The sequence below is a fragment of the Salvelinus fontinalis genome, chromosome 6, assembly GCF_029448725.1.
Source record: "Salvelinus fontinalis isolate EN_2023a chromosome 6, ASM2944872v1, whole genome shotgun sequence".
NCBI classification, from domain to species: Eukaryota; Metazoa; Chordata; class Actinopteri; order Salmoniformes; family Salmonidae; genus Salvelinus; species Salvelinus fontinalis.
In genome coordinates this window covers 11,628,812-11,653,068 of record NC_074670.1, presented here as the reverse complement: position 1 = coordinate 11,653,068, position 24,257 = coordinate 11,628,812, and the positions used below count along the sequence as shown (strand labels likewise).

Below are 24,257 nucleotides of genomic sequence, written 5' to 3'. Positions count from 1 at the left end.
TAAAATGAACAAGTAACACTTGCTTTTCATGTGCTGCGCTCTGATTTTTGAGAACGTTCCGATAATGGTTACTTGCCTCGATTTGGCTGTTGCTCCGTTGTGGACATTTCTGCGTCGCTCCTGCTGCTGTCATATCTGGAACTATTTTCTCAACATGATGCCCGCTATTTATTTTGTCCCTACATTAATATGGTCAACGTTGACTCTTCAGCTCCCTCTTTAAAATGTTTTCCCGGAGTTGCACCCCTCAACCAGGCTGCATATTAACATCTGTCCAGCCTTGGTTTAAAGCGGCAAGTAGGCTACTACGGCGCATGCGAGATCTTGGTCCTCACAAATTCCCGATGAGTAAATATGCCAAAATCTTTCAGTTGCTTTTTGACTTGACTCTATACTATGCGCACACTTTTCTTTTTGGAATAGTTCGATGTTTCAGAAGCAGTAAGCCAGAGCATTACGCTCTGTGTGTGTTTTTTTGGTTTTAATATCCCAACTAGGGTCATTTTGCTGGACCCAAGGAAAAATTCTACTTAGGTTTAGGGTTTACAGTTAGAATTAGGTCTAGGCGGGTAAGGTTGGGGAAAATAGATTTTTGAATGGGAATCAATTGTTTGGTCCCCACAAGGATAATTAAACAAGACTGTGTGTGTGTCTGTGTGTGTTAGCAAGATAAGCTGTGTCTGGTTGTGAGGGGTCGTGGGAATCGTTGGCTGGTTTGGGCCAGTCCCACAGGGATCCTAGTAGTTATTATTAGTTAGAACAGCAGCATACTGGGGGGATGAAGGGAGGAGAAGAGGGATTGATAAATAGATTGGTGTGGGCCGGGATGGAGAAAAGCTTATGACATAACTAGGTGTGTCCGTGGACAGGACAGGTATGTGCTTAGGTGTGGTGTCAGTTCCTGTGAATCTGAGACATGATAGACACACCACTGACACAAGGTAATGATGACCACAGATCAGTGTGGTTAACAGATCAGAAGAGTGGATAACCAAGCCCTCAGGCAGTATGCACATTAGAAGAATATACAACCACAAAGACTGCATTTCATTTATTCCATTCCACTCACACACTCCAGCAAACACAAGCCAACATGCACCTTCACAACATCTCACAAGTCAACAGCACTTATCAATGCCCCTTAAATTAAAATACAGAAATCCTGGTTTTGAATATAAACTATATTGTTGCACGGAGGACATTGATGAAAAAAATTGTTTACAAAATTTCACTAAAGCTTTAAAAGATGAATTCCTCAGTTCAATAAAAAAAAAATACATTTTTAATTTCTTGGAAAAGATTGGTATTGATTTGCATAAGCTTCCAAATAACCACTTCCTATAGGGATGCAGGGTGTGTCACAACCCCAGAGCTATAATACACTATTTACACTGTGTACACAAAGATCAATCAGACCAAATTAAACAGCAAACAATATTCATTCAGAACAAATTGATGAATTTTCTCTTCCTTTCTTTACATTCCAATTTCATTAGTGTTTTACCATTAGCTCTAAAGCAGGTACATAGAAAAACATCTCTCTTCAGTTGAATTAGTCCTGAAGTCCAGCTTTCCTTAAAGTTCCAATGCTATAACATTCACCCTTTTAAATAAACATCTGACTGGCGCACACACACACACACACACACACACACACACACACACACACACACACACACACACACACACACACACAAACAAATCAATCCTCTCCCTCCACCCAAGCCGTGAGATGTGCCAACCTCTTCCTGACCTGGACATGTAGAGGAATGTATCCATCTGGCAGAGAGGTAAACTACATGGTGATTTTCTTTCACAACAAAAATAATAAATCAACAAGTATTCAAGTAAAAACATGTATGGACTAATCTGGTTCCATTTGCTCAGGGCTGAGCACCATTTCCTCAACAATTTAAAATAAAAGCAGATAAAAAAATTATAATATTAAAGGTTGACGCAGCAATATGACGTAGATGCTGAAAGTAAACAGCATAGTGGATCAATGCCCACAATAACTACGAGCGTTAAAGCGCGAGGCTCAACTTCTCCACTGTTTTGATTCCCGGTAGCCAGGCCAGGGAACAGTGTGAAGCGAACCCATCCACATCTGAGGGGAAGACGGCTCATAGTAATGTCTGGAATGGAGTGACTGGAACGCTATCAAACACATGGAAACCAATACCATTCCATTGATTCCGTTCCAGCTGTTACTATGAACCCGTTTTCCCCAATTAAAGAGCCACCAGCCTCCTGTTCGCAGATACTGTGTGTGACTGTGAGCGAAGTCTTGCATCTTACTCATCTCAATATCCGTGGTGCTGCTCGTGGCAACGTCATTTCACTGAGTCTACCTTAAAATTGAATTCAATACCAATACTTTAAAAGCTGCCCACTGCTCATTTCTTACTCACTCAGAAAAAACATTTAAGTTAATGGGGCAATCTGCAATTGCTACATACATTTTGTTTTATATATACCCATTGATTCTCAAAGAATATCTTATAAATGCCTCATGAGCTTAGTTCAACTGTCGTACCCCATCAGAACCCCAAAACACCAAATATAAGCTTGTTCATCTTCAATGTTGGTAAACAAAGTAAATGTAAACCAACACTGTATAGCCTCAAAACATGGTTCAAACTATCATTTTGATGATGGTCAGTCCTTGTATAAATAGTTCTGTCTATGAATTTGAGAGCGGTAACATTTCTCCAGCCCCATCCATCCCTCAGCTTTTGGCCAAAACAGTGGTGGGGTTCATGCTTTGTTATTGTTTCAACTCCGGATTGCCCCTTTAAATTATAATTGTTGCTATGCTATAGTATAAAACACTTTCTTGGGTTGTCTGTGATGTCTGTCTAACAGGTAAGATCTCAATTGCATACTTCTCGCGTCCTCTCTCCTCGTGTCCTCTCATCCAATGGGTTTTGAGGAGACGAGGAAAGGACGCGAGGAGTATGCAATTAAGATCTTCCAACAGACACCACAGGTACATCCTCTCTGTATCCTCTCTACTCCTCTACACTGACACCAGGTACATCCTCTCTACTCCTCTACACTGACACCAGGTACATCCGCTCTACTCCTCTACACTGACACCAGGTACATCCTCTCTGTATCCTCTCTACTGACACCAGGTACATCCTCTCTACTCCTCTACACTGACACCAGGTACATCCTCTCTACTCCTCTACACTGACACCAGGTACATCCTCTCTACTCCTCTACACTGACACCAGGTACATCCTCTCTACTCCTCTACACTGACACCAGGTACATCCTCTCTACTCCTCTACACTGACACCAGGTACATCCTCTCTGTATCCTCTCTACTGACACCAGGTACATCCTCTCTACTCCTCTACACTGACACCAGGTACATCCTCTCTGTATCCTCTCTACTGACACCAGGTACATCCTCTCTGTATCCTCTCTACTCCTCTACACTGACACCAGGTACATCCTCTCTGTATCCTCTCTACTGACACCAGGTACATCCTCTCTACTCCTCTACACTGACACCAGGTACATCCTCTCTGTATCCTCTCTACTGACACCAGGTACATCCTCTCTGTATCCTCTCTACTCCTCTACACTGACACCAGGTACATCCTCTCTACTCCTCTACACTGACACCAGGTACATCCTCTCTGTATCTTCTCTACACTGACACCAGGTACATCCTCTCTACTCCTCTACACTGACACCAGGTACATCCTCTCTACTCCTCTACACTGACACCAGGTACATCCTCTCTGTATCCTCTCTACTCCTCTACACTGACACCAGGTACATCCTCTCTACTCCTCTACACTGACACCAGGTACATCCTCTCTGTATCCTCTCTACTCCTCTACACTGACACCAGGTACATCCTCTCTACTCCTCTACACTGACACCAGGTACATCCTCTCTGTATCTTCTCTACACTGACACCAGGTACATCCTCTCTACTCCTCTACACTGACACCAGGTACATCCTCTCTGTATCCTCTCTACTCCTCTACACTGACACCAGGTACATCCTCTCTACTCCTCTACACTGACACCAGGTACATCCTCTCTACTCCTCTACACTGACACCAGGTACATCCTCTCTACTCCTCTACACTGACACCAGGTACATCCTCTCTGTATCTTCTCTACACTGACACCAGGTACATCCTCTCTACTCCTCTACACTGACACCAGGTACATCCTCTCTACTCCTCTACACTGACACCAGGTACATCCTCTCTGTATCCTCTCTACACTGATGTGGAAGAACAGGGTAGCTAAAAGCAGATTCCTGGTGGCCATCCATTACGTTGCTCTGACCTATCCTGCGGGCTCAGATCAGTGCAGATGAAGACCAAAGAGGATAAGGTGAGGAGGCAAAGAAAGGAGATGAAACTTCTCTAGACTATTAGACTATTCAGATACATTGGTCGGGTGTGGGAGGAAATGAAGCGCGAGGGGGCGTCTCACTCCTCATCAGCGTTCTTCAGCATGAGTATGGCGTTGAATATCTTGAGGGCGGGGCCTAGTTTGATTGACAGGATCTTGACTATGTCTGCTTGGGTGAGAAGAAGGAAGGCCTCTCCATCCATTTGCTGGAACGATACAGAGACACAAAATAAGCTTCAACACAGAACGTGTGTGTGAGTGTTTGAATGTCAATGGCAGAATTTAATTTGACTTGGTTGCATTGTCATAGGATACACCAACCAGGAGCAGCAGATGAGGAGTGTGTGTGTCTATTGTGATTCACAAAGTTGGGGTTTGAAATGGTAGCTCTTACCTCTGTCCTGAAGGTGGCAGCATGCTCTTTGCAGCCCGGGAGTCCTTTGACAAAACTGGCCACCTAACCCACAGGGAAACAAACATTAAGACACACACAAACACACATGATTAAAATGCAATATACATACACAAAGGATACACAAAGCTATTGTATTGGGTGTATGTGTAATGTATGTGATTTCCACAATATGTGAGTTTGTACAGTATGCGTACAGCGCCTGTACATGTTTGTATTGCTTATGTGTTTATGTGTGCATGTCTGACCTCGTCGGCGGTCCAGGTTGAAACTCTCTTAGCTGTGAGGCCCAGGACCTCAGGGAGCAGCTGGCAGTGTTTGTCCCAGCACAGAGCCACCCTGTGAGGGGGAGAGGAGGAGCCGCCTGGGGAGAACACTGACTCATGGAGCGCCTGCTGGAGAGACAGGGAGTCTGGGGGAGAGAGAGGAGAAATCAGCTGTAAATATCTTCAATAGACATGAACAGACAATATATAATCCACACAGCGTTACACCCATTCTCTATTTCTGAGAGCAGAACCTCTACCTTTCCCATCTCCATTCTCCTGCTTGACGACGTGCAGCTTCAGATACTTTGGGACTGGAGCAGACCTGTTGAAAGACAACATACAGCGCCTTCAGAAAGTATCCACACCCCACAAATCTTTCCACATTTTGTTGTGTTACAGGCTGAATTTAAAATGAATTAATTAGAGCTGTGTTTTGTCACTGGTCGACACACAATACCCCATAATGTCAAAGTGGAATTATGTTTTTTTTTTTTTTAATAATTTTATTACTAATTAAAAATGAAAAGGTGAAATGTCTCGAGTCAATAAGTTCAGGAGTAAAAATATGCTTAACAAGTCACATAATAAGTTGTATAGACTCACTCTGAGTGCAATAATAGTGTTTAACATCTCTGTACCCCACAAATACAATTATCTGTACGGTCCCTCAGTCGAGCAGTGAATTTCAAACACAGATTCAACCACAAATCCAGGGAGGTTTTCCAATGCCTCACAAAGAATGTCACCTATGGGTAGATGGGTAAAATAAATAAAAAAACAAGACATTGAATATCCCTTTGAGCATGGTGAAGTTATCAATTACACTTTGGATGGTGTATCAATACACCCAGTCACTACAAAGATACAGCCGTTCTTCCTAACTCAGTTGCTGGAGAGGAAGGAAACTGCTCAGGGATTTCACCATGAGGCCAATGGTGACTTTAAAACAGTTAAAGTGTACAAAAAAGTATGAATGTATGTACTTGTAAGTCGCTCTGGATAAGAGCGTCTGCTAAATGACTTAAATGTAAATGTTTAATGGCTGTGGTAGAAGGATGGATCAACAAAATTGTAGTTACTCCACAATACCGAGAGTGAAGGAAGGAAGCCTTTACAGAATACAAAATATTCCAAAACATGCATTCTGTTTGCAACAAGGCACTAAAGTAGTACTGCAAAAAATGTGGCAAAGCAATTCATTTTATGTCCTGAATACAACATGTTATGTTTGGGGGCAAATCCAATACAACACATTACGGAGTACCACTCTCCATATTTCAAGCATAGTGGTGGCTGCATCATGTTAAGGGTATGCTTTTTATCCTTAAGGACTGGGGAGTTTTTCAGGTTAAAAATTAAACCTAATGGAGATTAAACCTAATGCAAAATCCAAGAGGAAAACCTGGTTCAGTCTGCTTTCCACCAGACACTGGGAGATTAATTCACCTTTCAGCAGGACAATAACCTAAAATAACAAAGCCAAATCTACACTGAAGTTGCTTACCAAGAGACAGTGAATGTTCCTGAGGCCGAGTTACAGATTTTACTTAAATCTACTTGAAAATCTATGGCAAGACCTGAAAATAGTTGTCTAGCAATGATCAACAACCAATTTGACAGAGCTTGAAGAATTTTGCAAAGAATAATGGGCAAATGTGGAACGTGTGGAAAGCTCTTAGAGACTTACCCAGAAATACTCACAGCTGTAATCGCTGCCAAAGGTGCTTCAACAAAGTATTGACTCGGGTGTGAATACTTATGTAAATGAGGCATTTCTGTATTAATTGCCCCAAAATTTGCTAACATTTCTAAAATCATGTTTTCACTTTGATGTGCAGATGGGTGAGAAAAAAATGTATTTAATCCATTTTGAATTCAGGCTGTAACACAATAAAATGTGGAATAAGTCAAGGGGTGTGAATACTTTGTGAAGGCACTGTACTCTCTTAGTAAATCAACAACAAACACTCTGCTCCATCATGCATTCTAGTTTGGTAGGAGAGAGTGGAGTCTGTGTGTTACCTCTTGGCCTTGGCTCCGTCGTTGATGGGCTCAGTGGAGCCCCCTGGTGGCTCACTCTGACTGCTGCACCTGGATCGTTCGCCCTCGTCAACCATCGGCCCCCTAGTTACACTACCATAGAAACAACTGTTACCATGGAAACAACTCCACAACTCCAGACTTTATTTGCAGTCAGATAACAAACAAATTCATGGAAGCTCTTCCGAACCCCTTCTGTTACATGTTCCACACATACCTGGTCTGAGGGGAGTCGTCTGCAGGCTCGGGCTGCTCCGGTGTGGTGGGGCTGTTTGTCTGGGTGTGTGAAGGAGGGTCTGGGCGTTGCCCATGGTGATGAGGCCCACTCAGGGTCATAGGTCGTTCTCCACTCAGACGGTCTGGTACCTGGCCCTCCCTGTTCAGGTTCATCTCCGAGTACGGACAGCTCACCCCCCTACACACACACACAAGTTCAGAACAGGAACACACATCACCTTGCTCACAGATTACAGCACACAGATCACAATTCGTTGTATGACATGTTTTGATAAAAAAACTTTTTGACAGTTAGTGTGTGTTTGTTACTGACGTGTAGTGGGTTCCGTAGCGGGGTCCTCGGATGTGACCAACCCCATTGCATCCTGGGGTAGGACAGCCCTGCCCTGGGAGGACCAGCATATCAGTGGAGCCTGAAACACACCGCAGAGTTAATACTACACACAGAGACACACATACACACATAAACAGAGACAAAAACACCAGAGAGTGACCTGACCCCACACACATAAACAAAGCCACAGAAACACATAGACTTGCAGACACACTTACACCAGAGTGACCTGACCACACACACAGACACACCATATAGTGTTTATGTCCCCACAAACCAACAGCTGTGAAGAACCAGCATCATTTGAGCTACATGTCTTTTTCTGCATGCACCTTTTTGCCAATCTTACACTTTGGGACTGATTGGGAAATATTTGTGGGTTTTAGCAAAGTTACAACCATGTCAATTTTTTGGAAGTGTGTGCGTGTGTGTCTCACCATTGGAGGGGTGTTGTAGGGGATGACTAGTCTTCTGACACCAGCCCACAGGGTGGAGGTCTGGGCAGTCAGCATCCACCCAGTAGTCATACTCCTCACTCCAGCCATCAAAATGGATCTGAGAAAGACAGAGTTACACACACACACTACTCCACAATAATCATAATCACACAGCGTACCCTCAGTCGGTGGTCCTCCACCTCGGCGATGGTTGCTACGCGGATGAGCATGGGATTCCTCTTATCGACGGCTTCCAGCTTCATTCCAGCGTGGAACCCATGGCACGGACGCTACAGGACACATTCAAGAGTTAACATCAGGTGATACAGATGGATTAATATGCATGTTTTGTAACGGGTGTAGCTGACATAAATAAAGACTGTCAGTGGACCCAGAACAGAGCCCTGGGGAACTCCATGTGAAATTCCCCCAGGCCTCCCAATCAACACCAACAATGTAATTTGTATGTGTCACATGTTTTGAGTGTCAACTGTATGTGTGTATGAGAATGTGAGTGTCTTACCAGTTTGAAGGCACGTGCAGGGGCTGCCTGTGTCCCAGTCTCCTCCATGTATTTATCCCAGGAAAAACTCCTCGGGTGCTTATACTCTGAGAGGAGAAACCACAACACACACCCTTATACAATGTTTCATGGTGTATCCAAATAAAGCGTTGAAATATGTTTGTGTGTGTCTCACCAGCAGGGGTGGTGAGGGTCAGCTCAGCTTCCTCACAGTAACCTACAGGGTGGATGTAGGGACTGCTGGCATCACACCAGTAGTCATAGGTGTCGTCCCAGTTGTCAAAGTGTATGAGGAGTCTGTTGTCAACAGCAGCCGCGATGGACGCTACGCAGATCAGATATGGGTTCTTCTTATCCACTGCCTCTAGCTTCATACCCGCACGGAACCCTGACGGAGTCACCGACTACACACACATGCACCCACATAGTTCATATACAAACTTCCTTGAATGGACCTAAGGTCACCAACTAATTCACAACACAAACACACTATTAATGGATCCACACAGGCTGTCAGGTAGGCTCACCGTGTTGAGGCTCTTGAAGAGGTGTTTGGGGGCCAGCTGACCTCTGCAGTTCTTCACATACATGTTCCAGTTGAACTCCCCATCCTTACAACCTAGACACAAAAGGTTGAAGGTTATAGTTTTGTCTAACAACACACACAACATTGTACAGTCGGTAGAATATGCATGTGTGTCAGGTGTGTGTGTATGTGTGTCTGGTGTGTTTGTATCTGTCTGGGGTGTGTGTCGGGGGTGTGTGTGTGTGCATGGGTGTGTGTGCATGCGTGTCGGGTGTGTTTGTATCTGTGTCTGGGGTGTGTGTGTGTGTGTGTAGTGTCTGTATGTGGACCTTTAGGCAGTAGCAGCTTGTGTCCCATCTTCTCACACCAGCCCGCCGGCTTCACATCCCAGGTGTCAGCATTTACCCAGAAGTCATAGCACTCTGGATACCCGTCGAAATGAAGCCTTACCCTATAACCCTGGACCTGAGAGACAGAGACAGACAGAGAGAGAAAGAGACAGAGAAAGGAACGCAAAGAAATGAGGGAAAGCAAAGGGTTAGTTGTTAGAAAACAGACGTTCCTCCTATATCTTATTGGTCTGACCTGTTAGACACGTACCTCAGCAACACTGAGCACACAGAACAGAGAGGGGTGACAGGGGTCCAGTCCTTCTAACTTCATCCCCACTTTGAAGGCATTCCTGCTCTGAGGGAACGACTGGTGCTGCGAGGCACACACACATAACACTCTTTCACATGTCTGTACAGCTGTGTGTGTGTGTCAGAGAGAGAGTATGATAAAGTGTGCGTGCCTCACCTCCTTGAACAGTTTAAGGGGGGCAGCTATAGCCTTCTCCTCCTCCATGTAGGAGGGCCAGCTCCAGGGTCGCTTCTTATTGGGTGGGGCTGTCACTGGGGGTGGGACAACAAAACAGTCACATCAGCCAATCAGTGACATGAAAACCAGCAGGATTGCAGCACTCATGATTGGACAAACTTTTCAGCCCTTGTCATTCCCAACAAATCCATCCCTCCATCTATCCATCCTCTCCCTCCCCTCAGTGTAATAATAGGACATACCTAACTTGGCCAGCTTAGCAGCTCTCCTCCCTTTGACAGCCTTGGCCTTGTCCTGTAGAGAGAGACACTCACTCATCAGCAGGTGAGCTGCCACACACACAACATTACAATGCTTTTCAGGACCAGCATTGGCCACATCTTCTATCATCACCTCTTCCTCCTCCTGGTTGTCTTCCTCTTCATCACCAGAGTCCATGTAGATCTTCCTCTTCTTCCTCACTCGTTTCCCCAGTCCCCCCTCCCCCCCATCTCTCTCCCGCCGCTCTCCGGGTGATGACCTAAACACACACGGAACAGAGGTCATTCTAGGAACTATGCTCATGTGATGACTGTTTTGGGTCTTAACTGTTAATACTATCAATATGCTTTCTAAAATACAGTACAGTAAGAACAGCTAACATCTTTACCTGCCACTGGAGGGCTGGACACAAATGGAGCTGCAGTATTTGCCCTGGAGGAAACTCTCCAGTGGACCGGAGCCCCCACACGACCTACAGCTAGCCATCGCAGCCCTGTGGCCCGCCTCCGCACTGTGGCCCGCCTCCGCACTGTGGCCCGCCTCCGCACTGGGGCCCGCCTCCGCACTGGGGCCCGCCTCCGCACTGGGGCCCGCCTCCGCACTGGGGCCCGCCTCCGCACTGGGGCCCGCCTCCGCACTGGGGCCCGCCTCCGCACTGGGGCCCGCCTCCGCACTGGGGCCCGCCTCCGCACTGGGGCCCGCCTCCGCACTGGGGCCCGCCTCCGCACTGGGGCCCGCCTCCGCACTGGGGCCCGCCTCCGCACTGGGGCCCGCCTCCGCACTGGGCTCCTCCTCTAGAGACAGAAGCACAGGGCCTTGAGCTGGGGGAAAGAGCAGAGTAATATTGAAGCTTTGTAATTCTATGCCCCCATCTGCAGAGCACCCAGTATGTAGTATGCTAATATACACAGTGCTGACATATATCAGAGCTATGAGTCTAAATTCTACACACCTGTATTATAAACAGTCAAAACTATGTTATAACTCCTTCATAACCATATGTTTACTTTACCCTTAGGTGCAAGTGGCTGGACTTCCTTGGCTGCAGAAGAGGCTGCGCTGCTCTCTGATTGGGCCTCTGGTGGAGGGGTGGGGCTTTTTGACTGGGCGGGGTTCTGGGGGGTTGGTCCTGCCTCTTTGACCTCTGGCTCTGTCACGATCTCCAAAGTTCCAAACTCTGTCATACGGAACTGAGAGATACCAGTCAGTCACACACCTGTCTGTAGTATCCACACACACACACAGACACACAAACACACCGTACCTTGATGTCGCTGCCGGGCAGTGTGGCGATGCCATCCTGCCAGTCCAGAGCGCCTATCATGTCAAACTCTGCCCCCTGGGAGGGGCCATCGCTGGGCGGGGTGTCAGTCATCTCTCCCTGCTCTCCTCCTCCTGCAGTGACATCAATTAATCAGTCAAAATCAAATCAAATCAAAATGGTATTCGTCACATGCTTCCTGCCATCTAGAATACAACAGGTGTAGGTAGACCTTACAGTGAAATACTTACTTACAAGCCCTTAACAACAATGCAGTTTAAAAAACAAATAATATACCTAAAAAAAATAAGAATAAGAAATAAAAGTAACAAATAATTAAAGAGCAGCAGTAAAATAACAACAGCGAGGCTATTTACAGGGGTTAGTCGAGGTAATTGAGGTAATATGTACATGTAGGTAGAGTTATTAAAGTGACTATGCATAGATAATAACAGAGAGTAGCAGCAGCGTAAAAGAGGGATGCAATGCACATAGTCTGGGTAGCCATTTGATTAGATGTTGAGGAGTCTTATGGCTTGGGGGTAGAAGCTGTTGAGAAGCCTCTTGGACCTAGACTTGGCGCTCAGGTACTGCTTGCCATGCAGTAGCAGAGAGAACAGTCTATGACTAGGGTGGCTGGAGTCTTTGACAATTTTTAGGGCCTTCATCTGACACTGCCTGGTATAGAGGTTCTAGATGGCAGGAAGCTTGGCCCCAGTGACGTACTGGGCTGTACCTACTACCCTCTGTAGTGCCTTGCGGTCGGAGGCCGAGCAGTTGCCATACCAGACAGTGATGCAACCAGCCAGGATGCTCTCAATGGTGCTGCTGTAGAACATTTTGAGGATCTGAGGACCCATGACAAATCTTTTCAGTCTCCTGAGGGGGAATAGGTTTTGTCGTGCCCTCTTCATGACTGTCTTGGTGTGCTTGGACCACGTTTGTTTGTTGGTGATGTGGACACCAAGGTACTTGACCTTTTTGGATGAAGTCGCTGCTGTTGCTTCTCACCAACTGCACCATGCATTATTTGTCAACCAATCACATTAGGATGTTTTGGTGGACCCACGTGAACGTGACCAAAGACGTGACTGAAACAGGAACCAACTTTGCTGCGATTCTAAAGCTATAGGGGATACAAATGAAAGTGATATTTGAGACCTCTCTCTAACCAATTAATTGTACACATGTTATGTCTTCAGTTTGTGAGTGTGTGATATAGAAAAGTATAGAAAAGTTTATTTCGACATCTATAAAGAAAAAAGTTTATATACAATAGCAGGTATGTTGACACTGCCATGTTGATCTGAGCCTTTCTGTTGGAAAACCATTACGTGGGCCAGGTAGATACCAGTATTGCGATTCTCGTTAGGATCATGGCAAGGAAACACATTTCTTTAGGAAAGAAGCCCTATAGGTGGAAATAAACAGTATTATGTTGTCATCCAGAATCACATTGATTTATTTCCAAGCTATAGCCACAATATTTTACATACAGCAGGATTTTAAAGGACCAAAGAGTTTTGTCTGCCTCGGGTTTGAATTTTTGCCATGTAAAAAATATTGCGATACTGGTATTGCGATACACAGCCTAACCATTACAGTGTCGGACATTTGGTTGTCGCACCTCGCCTGACTTTACTTAACAGAAAGTTTTGTTAGCCTTACTACTTGAACATACCCAATCAATCAATAACCATACAGGTGTCACATCCAAATTACCTCGTACCCCTGCACATGGACTCGGTACTGGTACCCCGTGTATATAGCTAAGTTATCCTTACTCATTGTGGATTTATTTCTTGTGTTCTTATCTTTTCTATAACTTTTCTATTTTTCTCTCTGTATTGTTGGAAAGGGCCCATCAGTAAGCATTTCACTGTTAGTCTACACCTGTTGTTTAGGATGCATGAGACAAATAACATTTGATTTGAATTAAGACAGCACGCCCGTTTCAGCAGTGGATGGGGAAACACTGCCACATGCCTATTGACATCTGTCTGTCTCTCATGTTAAGACAAGATGTGTGGGAGTTTGTTCATGCAAGGATATGGGCTAGAATAGGTCTGTCTGTATGTTCTCAAAGTAAAACTGTAATTGTATCCATTTGACAGATCTTTCTCAAATGTCTATCTATGTGTTGTTTTCATTATACACTGCTCAAAAAAATAAAGGGAACACTTAAACAACACAATGTAACTCCAAGTCAATCACACTTCTGTGAAATCAAACTGTCCAATTAGGAAGCAACACTGATTGACAATAAATTTCACATGCTGTTGTGCAAATGGAATAGACAAAAGGTGGAAATTATAGGCAATTAGTATGACACCCCCAAAAAAGGAGTGATTCTGCAGGTTGTGACCACAGACCACTTCTCAGTTCCAATGCTTCCTGGCTGATGTTTTGGTCACTTTTGAAGGCTGGCAGTGCTCTCACTCTAGTGGTAGCATGAGACGGAGTCTACAACCCACACAAGTGGCTCAGGTAGTGCAGTTCATCCAGGATGGCACATCAATGCGAGTTGTGGCAAAAAGGTTTGCTGTGTCTGTCAGCGTAGTGTCCAGAGCATGGAGGCGCTACCAGGAGACAGGCCAGTACATCAGGAGACGTGGAGGAGGCCGTAGGAGGGCAACAACCCAGCAGCAGGACTGCTACCTCCGCCTTTGTGCCAGGAGGTGCACTGCCAGAGCCCTGCAAAATGACCTCCAGCAGGCCACAAATGTGCATGTGTCTGCTCAAACGGTCAGAAACAGACTCCATGAGGGTGGTATGAGGGCCCGACGTCCACAGGTGGGGGTTGTGCTTACAGCCCAGCACCGTGCAGGACGTTTGGCATTTGCCAGAGAACACCAAGATTGGCAAATTCGCCACTGGCGCCCTGTGCTCTTCACAGATGAAAGCAGGTTCACACTGAGCACATGAGCACATGTGACAGACATGACAGAGTCTGGAGACGCCGTGGAGAACGTTCTGCTGCCTGCAACATCCTCCAGCATGACCGGTTTGGCGGTGGGTCAGTCATGGTGTGGGGTGGCATTTCTTTGCGGGGCCGCACAGCCCTCCATGTGCTCGCCAGAGGTAGCCTGACTGCCATTAGGTACCGAGATGAGATCCTCAGACCCCTTGTGAGACCATATGCTGACACATGCACATTTGTGGCCTGCTGGAGGTCATTTTGCAGGGCTCTGGCAGTGCACCTCCTTGCACAAAGGCGGAGGTAGCGGTCCTGCTGCTGGGTTGTTGCCCTCCTACGGCCTCCTCCACGTCTCCTGATGTACTGGCCTGTCTCCTGGTAGCGCCTCCATGCTCTGGACACTACGCTGACAGACACAGCAAACCTTTTTGCCACAGCTCGCATTGATGTGCCATCCTGGATGAACTGCACTACCTGAGCCACTTGTGTGGGTTGTAGACTCCGTCTCATGCTACCACTAGAGTGAGAGCACCGCCAGCATTCAAAAGTGACCAAAACATCAGCCAGGAAGCATAGGAACTGAGAAGTGGTCTGTGGTCACCACCTGCAGAATCACTCGTTTTTTGGGGGTGTCTTGCTAATTGCCTATAATTTCCACCTTTTTTCTATTCCATTTACACAACAGCATGTGAAATTTATTGTCAATCAGTGTTGCTTCCTAAGTGGACAGTTTGATTTCATAGAAGTGTGATTGACTTGGAGTTACATTGTGTTGTTTAAGTGTTCCCTTTATTTTTTTGAGCAGTGTATATAAGATATCTATGTCTGTATCTTTGTAATATTTTTCCACCATGTACTTTAGGGACCACAATGGAAATAAGTCACTGACTTTATTTAGCAATCCCTGTTAAGTTTTTTATTTTTTAAATTGATAAAAAAAATAGATTTAACCTTTATTTAACCAGGTAGGCAAGTTGAGAACAAGTTCTCATTTAAAATTGCGACCTGGCCTAGATAAAGCAAAGCAGTTCGACACATACAACAACACAGAGTTACACATGGAGTAAAACAAACATACAGTCAATAATATTGTAGAAAAATAAGTCTTATATACAATGTGAGCAAATGAGGTGAGATAAGGGAGGTAAAGGCAAAAAAAGGCCATGGTGGCGAAGTAAATACAATATAGCAAGTAAAACACTGGAATGGTAGATTTGCAGTGGAAGAATGTGCAAAGTAGAAATATAAATAATGGGGTGTGTGAATGTAGTGTGTGTGTATGTATTTTTTTTAATGAGCTAATAAAAACAATCAATCAAATGACATTATCCAAAAAGGGGTACTCTAAAAATATCCCTGGCACAAAAAGTACAGGTACCTGCAAGAAGTCAACCAGCGCGTGCAAGTCGGGTACTAAAGAACCGCATCCCATCGCCGCTAGAGGGCGACTGTTGTGGAATACATGCATGCACTTATATGAAGCAAAACAAGTAAATATTTTACTTTTTAAAGCTAAATATCACAAAATAAATGCACAAGCACTCCTGCATGGATTGGCCAAGAACACAAGTATTGACAAACACCGTGAGAGACGCGTCAAATACAAGTTAAAAGAACAAGTTCAGCTTTACCTTGTTTTAACAGTATCTTATTAAATCGGCTGTTTGCATTGACGCGGACAACATAGATGGTAGAATAATCAATGATTTTAAAGAAAACAATGTGTTCTGCATAGAAAGGTCAAATTTACGTGTGTCTTAATCAAACCAAGATCACGATATAACGTTTTCGCCTCAACGTTGCATCAACACTATATTTTGGTCTGAAAGAATATTTGTTTGACTGAAATATACGAATGGGAAGTAAACAATCAAGTGTGCTGTTCAACAGCTGTCAGTTTACGTTCCCAAGTTTAAACCTCGAGTTTATTCGACCATATATAAAGTGTATGTGCGCCCATGATTAGCATTCGTCTTATACAAAATGGCGGAGCAAAGGAAGAGGCCACCAACACGTTAAAACTATGTAAATGACTCAAGTTATTTATTGAAACACATAATGCAGGGCCGTGTCTGTCAAATAAAACCAAATATATAGCCTACAATTTCAAAGGTTAGTGTTTCCCCTCATCATGGCCATTTTCTTTACTTTCCCCTTGTCTCGGAATGTCAGCCAGCTAGCTGCCAGCTAGCTTGCTAACTGCTTCTGGCTAGCAAAGCGTCATTACGGTTCAATTCAAATTGGTAGCTAGACGGCTAGGAACTGGGACTAGCATTTTGGCTTGGTGTAGCGAAGTAAGTACAACCAGTAATAAATAAGTTTCCAGGTTTTGAACGTTAGAAAATGCTTAGGAACAGACTTACACATTAGTTGGTATAAATAAGTAAATAACCGCCCCTACACTGCCTTATTTGTTCAAGGCTAAAATATAAAATTGCTTGCTTTTAATTTCTTCAATAGAAACTTGACTCTCCGATTTATCTTTACGGTTTTAAATCACAGTACAAATAATAAGAAACGGCGCAAATTATAAAACGAACGATGCTTTATCGATTACTGTTGTTATTTGCAACATTTAATATATAACGGCGGTTATATTGTTTGAAAATTATGGAACTCACCTCGTTTCTGTTTTAACTCTTATTTTGAGCTGGATAGTGGATGCAATGCGCATGCGTTCAATGAACGCTGCCTGACAACTTTGGTTCTTGGTAAACTTGAGCACACAACTATCGATGGTCAATAGGTACAGCAAGACGGACGCTTAGAGTGGACATCTAGTTTATTAAATATTGTATTCATGCCTTGGGACTAGTCTTTCTCCCTCGTGTATTTTCAGAGTCTCAGAGAGCATCAAATCGGAGCGCAAGGGCGTGCAGAGTCTGTTTGGCGTGGCGCGCGATTGCCATTGTGGTCATGTCGCTGTATGCCGTCAATAACTGTTTACGTCACCACCAGTCAATATTGTCCCCATATGTTAAAAGAAAGATGACAGTAGACTAATCATAAACCCAGCTTCTAGCCGTTTTATGAACTTGGCCACACTTCCAAACAGTAATTCAGCAAAAAAGTAAGAACAGTCAAGACGCCAAATAGGTCTACAATAGTTAGACCGTAGTATTGATTACAACAAGGCCTATAGGCTATCAGCTCTTAATGTTTTTTTATTGTAAAACGTGATGCCTTTTCATGTTTGTTATCTATGCCCAATCAGACCAGACGTCCGAAATACAAGCTCTCTGACTTTGCTATTTTAAGGGTGAATTAATAAGACATCCCTACTGTTCTTATTACAAGTGAAACGTTGGACTGGAAGAGGCTACTGTAGTCTATTTGGCATGAGATGCAGTCTTCAATGGCATTGTCGCCTATAAATAAGCCTGCTTTTTTCAGTCGCTACCGTTAGATGGCAGTATAATGCTGTTTTCTGACGGATTACACTGTAACATCTCAGTTGCCCAGTCACATACATTATTCTCAACATCAGAAGAACGACAGATGCAAACCATGAGATGGCCTTCAGGGGTAAAGTGGCCGACACGAGGGTAAGAGGACTGTTTACTCGGATTTTCACTCAGAAAAAATCGGATTATGTGCCATCCGGGCAGCCGTGGGTCAGATATGGACGCTGTTATAAAAAAATACGAAATCATCAGGTGTCGTTGTTAGCGACTATGAAACATAAGCTATCAGACTATCATTTCTATTCAGCGACTGATATTTCATTTATCGTGAATGGCAAATGCAACAGATAATGATCACTCAGTCTGTGCAAATTAAGGTATTCTGTCCTCTGCTGCTCCCCCGCAGTGCGCATCCCCTGCAGAGTCTGTTGGAGTTTTGCCATGGGAGCTTTTACACCTGCTGAATGATCCACGGTTCAGTTGACAGTGCTGTCACGGCTTTGCTACTGTGTCTTGGCGGCTGATTTGAGTATAGCCTAGGTCTATGATGTGTGATATATTATTATTGGGATGAATGACTCTGACTCTCTCTCTCTTTCACTCTCTTTCTCTCGATATCTCTCCCCCAGACAGTGCTTGTACACCTGCTGCTGTGCCTCGTCATATTCTACTCTCTCTACTACATGATTGGGAGTGTGTGTTTCGGCGCGTTCAGGTGCGACACTTTTCTTTTCCTCTCTCTGCGTGCACGTGTGGTTATTGGGTAAGTGACCTTGCTGGAACGGTGAGCCGTCCTCAGGCGGCTTCTATAAACCTGGTGCCAGGTGACAGAAGAGAAGGGGAGGGATTTGTGGAATCCACAGCAACTATTGGTCTGTTTTCATTGATTGGAATGACAGTCAGTTTCAACCGCCCTGGTTCCCTCCTAGCTCCTCCTTTTGAATATCCTGTTTGTTTGTTTTATCTGCTGTTCTTCTGTTTGCATTCAGGTTGGATCACTTTGATGGACTTATTCCCTTTGACTTTAAGACTGAACCAACCAATTTGGAGTCCAACTCCAAATATCTGGGTGAGCGAAGATGTGTATGGTAATGTGTGTGTGTGTGCACGCATGTCCTCTACAGATGGTTAAGGTCTTATATTGTTGTTCCAGTGAACCTGCTGTCCATGGAGTTGACCTATTTCTGCAGTGGTCTGCTGTTTGCAGCCGTTGTGAGGAGATGGGTCTGGGACTACGCTCTCACAGTCACACTACTGCACGTACTGCTCACCAGCCTGGGTGAGACACACACACATACACACAGTAATGCATACACATGCCTGAACTCACTCTCACACACACACACACTGGCTTAACTCAGAATAATCACTTGCTGGCAGAGCAGAGTGCTCAGGGCCAGCTTTGATGACATCAGGACGGGAAGTGGGGTTAGAGTTGAGAAGCAGCTGGACCCAAAACAAGGCACATATATTGACCCTATCCCATGGTCTTCTTTAATTCCCCTTCCTCATGTGTAAGGATTGGATGGGTCTAGCTCTAAAGCAATACGATGTACACTCCCCATCCTTGGTTCTGTGTGGTATATTACCTGTTTTTAATGTGTGTTTGTAATATATGTGTGTAATGTGTGTGTTTCAGTGATGTTGGAGTTTCCCTTGGTATGGCAGTGGTGGCTGGCCCTTGGTAAGACCTGTACCTCACCCACACATGTTCTGTTTTATTGTGTGAAACCTTCTGAGGAGTTATAGATGAGTAATTGGTTATGTCTCTTCCTTTATTAATGGTTTTGTGTGTGTGTGTGGTTGTATGTTTTGTTTGAAGGCAGCGGGTTGTTTCTGATGATCTGTAACGGTCAGCTGATAGCTTACTTCACCTGCCAGAGTGACCAGAGTTACCCCACCTTCAACAGCTACTGAGAACACACACACTGACTAGAGTTCTTTGCAGTGAGTCCAGTGGAAATGGAGGGAAACCAAATGTTCCTGTTGACTTGGTTACCTGTTTGATTGTTGCACTTTGTTTCTGTTGGACCGGCTTCCCAGACACCAATTGAGACAAGTGATTCTCCACTGAGCAATCTTTTGAGTCCAGGAAACAGCTCTTATATGTAATATCTGTAGTATGTAATATCCGTAGTATGTAATATCTGTGGTATGTAATATCTGTAGTATGTAATATATGTGTTCTCTACGAATGTTAATCTTATGTCAGACAATGTTAATCATGTAATTTATCATCTTAGATCTATTAAACCAGCTGTAACCTCGCACACCTGGGCTGACTCTACACACACACACACACACACACACACACACACACACACACACACACACACACACACACACACACACACACACACACACACACACACACTTACTTGATCTTATCACATCCTGGTTTAAGCCTAACCCTAACCTTAACCACAACTCTTACCCTAACCTTAACCACAACCCTTACCCTAACCCTCTAACCTTAACCACAACCCTTACCCTAACCCTAACCACAACCCTAACCCTAACCACAACCCTTACCCTATCCCCCTAACCACAACCCTTACCCTAACCCCAACCACAACCCTTAACCTAACCTTAACCACAACCCTAACCTTAACCACAACCCTAAACCTAACCACAACCCTTACCCTAACCCCCTAACCACAACCCTTACCCTAACCCCCTAACCACAACCCTTACCCTAACCACAACCCTAACCTTAACCTCAACCCTTACCTTAACCATAACCCTTACCCTAACCTCAACCCTTACCCTAACCTCAAACCTAACCCTAACCCTAACCATAACCCTTACCCTAACCCCACAACCCTAACCCTAACCTCCTAACCACAACCCTTACCCTAACCTTAACCACAACTCTTACCCTAACCCTAACCACAACCCTTACCCTAACCCCCTAACACTAACCACAACCCTTACCCTAACCCTCTAACACTAACACTAACCACAACCCTTACCCTAACCCCCTAACATTAACCGCAACCCTTACCCTAACCCCCTAACCACAACCCTTACCCTTACCCTAACCCCCTAACATTAACCGCAACCCTTACCCTAACCCCCTAACCAAAACCCTTACCCTAACCCCCTAACCCCCTAACCACAACCCTTACCCTAACCCCCTAACCACAACCCTTACCCTAACCCCCTAACCACAACCCTTACCCTAACCCCCTAACCACAACCCTTACCCTAACCCCTTAACCACAACCTTACCCTAACCACAACCCTTACCCTAACCCCCTAACCTTAACCACAACCCTAACCTTAACCACAACCCTAACCTTAACCTCAAACCTTACCTTAACCATAACCCTTACCCTAACCTCAACCCTTACCCTAACCTTACCCTAACCACAACCCTTACCCTAACCACAACCCTTACCCTAACCACAACCCTTACCCTAACCACAACCCTTACCCTAACCTCAACCCCCTACCTCAACCCTTACCCTAACCTTAACCACAACCCTTACCCTAACCTCAACCCTAACCTTAACCACAACCCTTACCCTAACCACAACCCTTACCCTAACCTCAACCCTTACCCTAACCTTAACCACAACCCTTACCCTAACCTTAACCACAACCCTTACCCTAACCTCAACCCTTACCCTAACCTCAACCCTTACCCTAACCTTAACCACAACCCTTACCCTAACCTTAACCTCAACCCTTACCCTAACCACAACACTTACCCTAACCTCAAACCTTACCCTAACCTCAAACCTTACCCTAACCTCAACCCTTACCCTAATCTTATGTTTTTTTTTTAAATATACGTTTATTGTATTCTATTGTTTTATGGACAGTGATAGTACCACTGATAGTTGGAGTGTAGAGGGAAGACAGATACAGAGGGAGACAGAGAGGAAGGGCTGAGACGGGATTGGTGCTCACGTCACCAGGGATGTATGTATTCCATAGTCTGAGGGGCTACCACTAGGCCAGACCAACACCTTATAGTCAACCCTGACCCTAACGTTGGTTTATCCTACTTTTTATCCTACTTTTCTCTTTGACCCGTAATGTGATGAAGCTAGGCTCCGCCTGTTTCTCCCTTTGGCCCAAGGTGCAGGAGGCCGACTCCAGGTAGCTCCGGTTCAGTTTAACCACTGGTTCTAACCCGGCCTGAGCCTCCGTTCTCTGTGAGATATAAACAATCTGATACATGATAGGAAAATGCATTTTAATTTATTCAAAACACAAATAATATGAGAATGATATCAGGGCTCCGTAACTCCAACCTCAGCCGGAGGCATATAGGAGAACCCTGGGAAGGCTCCATTTGCCACGTCTCCCAACATGTCACTCAAACCGAGGGAGGCGGGGACTGGAAGAAGTGTGAACTCCGGGTCAAAATACTTTTCTCTTTTCTCATCACACGGACCAGACTGAAAAAGAGAGGGAGGGAACGAGTGATCAGACACACATTCAGGTAGTCACAGATCCAAACTGACCCATAGCCCCACAAAACACACACACACACACACACACACACACACACACACACACACACACACACACACACACACACACACACACTCACTCACCAGGTTGGGAATGAATAGGGGAGGGACTTTCCTGGCTAGCTGGTCATCCCAGTTGATGGACAGGAAGAAGGTGTGGCCCTGCAGCTCAGCCTACAAACAAAGTGAGACAGCACGTCAATGTGTGTATGGGTGCGTGTGTGTATGTGGTCTTGCATGTATGTGCCAGGTGGGGTAATGGGGGGTGCTTACAAGGTCCTGTTCCCCCCTAAGGCGTTTGGTACAGTCTCTCTCCAGCAGGCCCTGCAGCAGAGACCGGGCAGACTGGGACACACTTCTATGGAGCTGCAGGGGGGCGTGAAGGATGTTCTCAAACATCTCGGCCTTACTGCGACTGTAGAATGGGGGCTGAGGAAGAGAGAGAGAGAGAAAAGAAGAGGAGAGAGGGAGCCAGATAAGTGTGCAGTGGATGGAATATGCTAGTTGAAAAGTAGCTGAAAGAGAAGAGAAAGAGAAACACACTCACCAGTCCATGAAGCATCTCATAAAGTACACTCCCCAGCCCCCACCAGTCCACAGCTCCACTGTAGGCGTGACCTAACAGCACCTCTGGCGCCAGATACTCAGGGGTTCCACAGTACGTTTGCATAGTCCCACCCACAGACATGCCCTCTTTACACAGCCCGAAGTCCGTCAGAACCACATGACCTCCACTGTCCAATAGGATGTTCAGGTCTCCGGGGGGGTACCGAGGTTTAAATCACTGTGAGGAAAATGCGCTCTCTCTCGTGTGTGTGTGTGTGTGTGTGTGTGTGTGTGTGTGTGTGTGTGTGTGTGTGTGTGTGTGTGTGTGTGTGTGTGTGTGTGTGTGCACCTGTAGACTATGTTGAGGGAGTGGAGGTAGCCCAGGGCTGAGGCCATCTCTGCAGAGTAGAATGTTGCTCTGGGAAGGCTCCCTCCCTCTGGAGATGGTAGAACAACTCTCCTCCATTGATGTAGTCCAGTACGAAGACGAGAGTGTGAGAGGTCTGGAAGGAGAAGTGGAGCCCCACCAGGAATGGATGCTGCAGTCCCTTCAGCAACACACTCCTCTCTACCATCACATGTCTCTGCTGGAAGGAGAGAGAGAGAGCGAGAGAGAGAGGGATAGATAATGAATATAATTGAATGGAATGGAACGGAAATAGAATGGGATGAAAATAGAATGGAACGGAAATAGAATAGAATGGAAATAGAATAGAACGGAAATAGAATAGAATGGAAATAGAATAGAATGGAAATAGAATAGAATGGAAATAGAATAGAATGGAAATAGAATAGAATGAAAATAGAATGGAATGGAAATAGAATGGAATGGAAATAGAACGGAAATAGAATGGAATGGAAATAGAATAGAATGGAATAGAAATAGAATAGAATGGAAATAGAATGGAATGGAAATAGAATGGAATGGAAATAGAACGGAAATAGAATGGAATGGAAATAGAATGGAATGGAAATAGAATAGAATGGAAATAGAATGGAATGGAAATAGAACGGAAATAGAATGGAATGGAAATAGAATAGAATGGAAATAGAATTGAATGGAAATAGAATGGAATAGAAATAGATTGGAATCGAAATAGAATGGAATGGAAATATAATAGAATGGAATGGAAATAGAACGGAAATAGAATGGAAATAGAATGGAATGGAAATAGAATAGAATGGAATGGAAATAGAACGGAAATAGAATGGAATGGAAATAGAATGGAACGGAAATAGAATGGAATGGAAATAGAATGGAATGGAAATAGAATGGAATGGAAATAGAATGGAAATAGAATGGAATGGAAATAGAATGGAATGGAAATAGAATAGAATGTAAATAGAATGGAATGGAAATAGAATAGAATGGAAATAGAATGGAATGGAAATAGAATGTAA

General features: G+C 44.8%; 3 protein-coding genes across 5 annotated transcripts; 1 reads left to right on the top strand and 2 right to left on the bottom strand.

The window, feature by feature from the left end:
* Window positions 1-1,036: 1,036 nt before the first annotated feature.
* Window positions 1,037-17,297, bottom strand: LOC129857040 (lethal(3)malignant brain tumor-like protein 3). Of its 2 annotated transcripts, none has more exons than XM_055924932.1 (21): window positions 17,044-17,297; window positions 11,509-11,639; window positions 11,257-11,434; window positions 10,633-11,065; window positions 10,377-10,503; window positions 10,226-10,277; window positions 9,963-10,057; window positions 9,765-9,869; window positions 9,494-9,629; window positions 9,166-9,257; window positions 8,814-9,042; window positions 8,639-8,724; window positions 8,295-8,405; window positions 8,116-8,233; window positions 7,658-7,757; window positions 7,325-7,522; window positions 7,090-7,200; window positions 5,325-5,389; window positions 5,047-5,210; window positions 4,781-4,843; window positions 1,037-4,592 (listed from the first exon to the last, which is right to left on the bottom strand). In XM_055924932.1, exons 2-21 carry the CDS (start codon window positions 11,617-11,619, stop codon window positions 4,464-4,466), a joined length of 2,703 nt encoding a protein of 900 aa, XP_055780907.1. In that variant the 5' UTR covers window positions 11,620-11,639; window positions 17,044-17,297; the 3' UTR covers window positions 1,037-4,463. The 2 variants fall into 2 exon arrangements, with proteins under 2 accessions (XP_055780907.1, XP_055780908.1); XM_055924933.1 differs by having other exon boundaries at window positions 10,633-11,038.
* Window positions 17,298-17,839: 542 nt separating this feature from the next.
* On the top strand, window positions 17,840-20,093 carry LOC129857041 (transmembrane protein 244-like). Of its 2 annotated transcripts, none has more exons than XM_055924934.1 (6): window positions 17,840-17,967; window positions 18,456-18,589; window positions 18,816-18,895; window positions 18,980-19,105; window positions 19,466-19,510; window positions 19,649-20,093. In XM_055924934.1, exons 1-6 carry the CDS (start codon window positions 17,935-17,937, stop codon window positions 19,741-19,743), a joined length of 513 nt encoding a protein of 170 aa, XP_055780909.1. In that variant the 5' UTR covers window positions 17,840-17,934; the 3' UTR covers window positions 19,744-20,093. The 2 variants fall into 2 exon arrangements, with proteins under 2 accessions (XP_055780909.1, XP_055780910.1); XM_055924935.1 differs by having other exon boundaries at window positions 17,841-17,967; window positions 18,456-18,541.
* A 1,923-nt stretch (window positions 20,094-22,016) lies between these two features.
* LOC129856792 (serine/threonine-protein kinase Sgk1-like) lies at window positions 22,017-23,431 on the bottom strand. The gene is made up of 5 exons (XM_055924505.1): window positions 23,274-23,431; window positions 22,858-23,092; window positions 22,584-22,739; window positions 22,395-22,484; window positions 22,017-22,235 (listed from the first exon to the last, which is right to left on the bottom strand). The coding sequence occupies exons 1-5, from the start codon at window positions 23,429-23,431 to the stop codon at window positions 22,068-22,070; spliced, it is 807 nt and encodes a 268-aa protein (XP_055780480.1). The 3' UTR covers window positions 22,017-22,067.
* Between the last annotated feature and the right edge of the window lie 826 nt (window positions 23,432-24,257).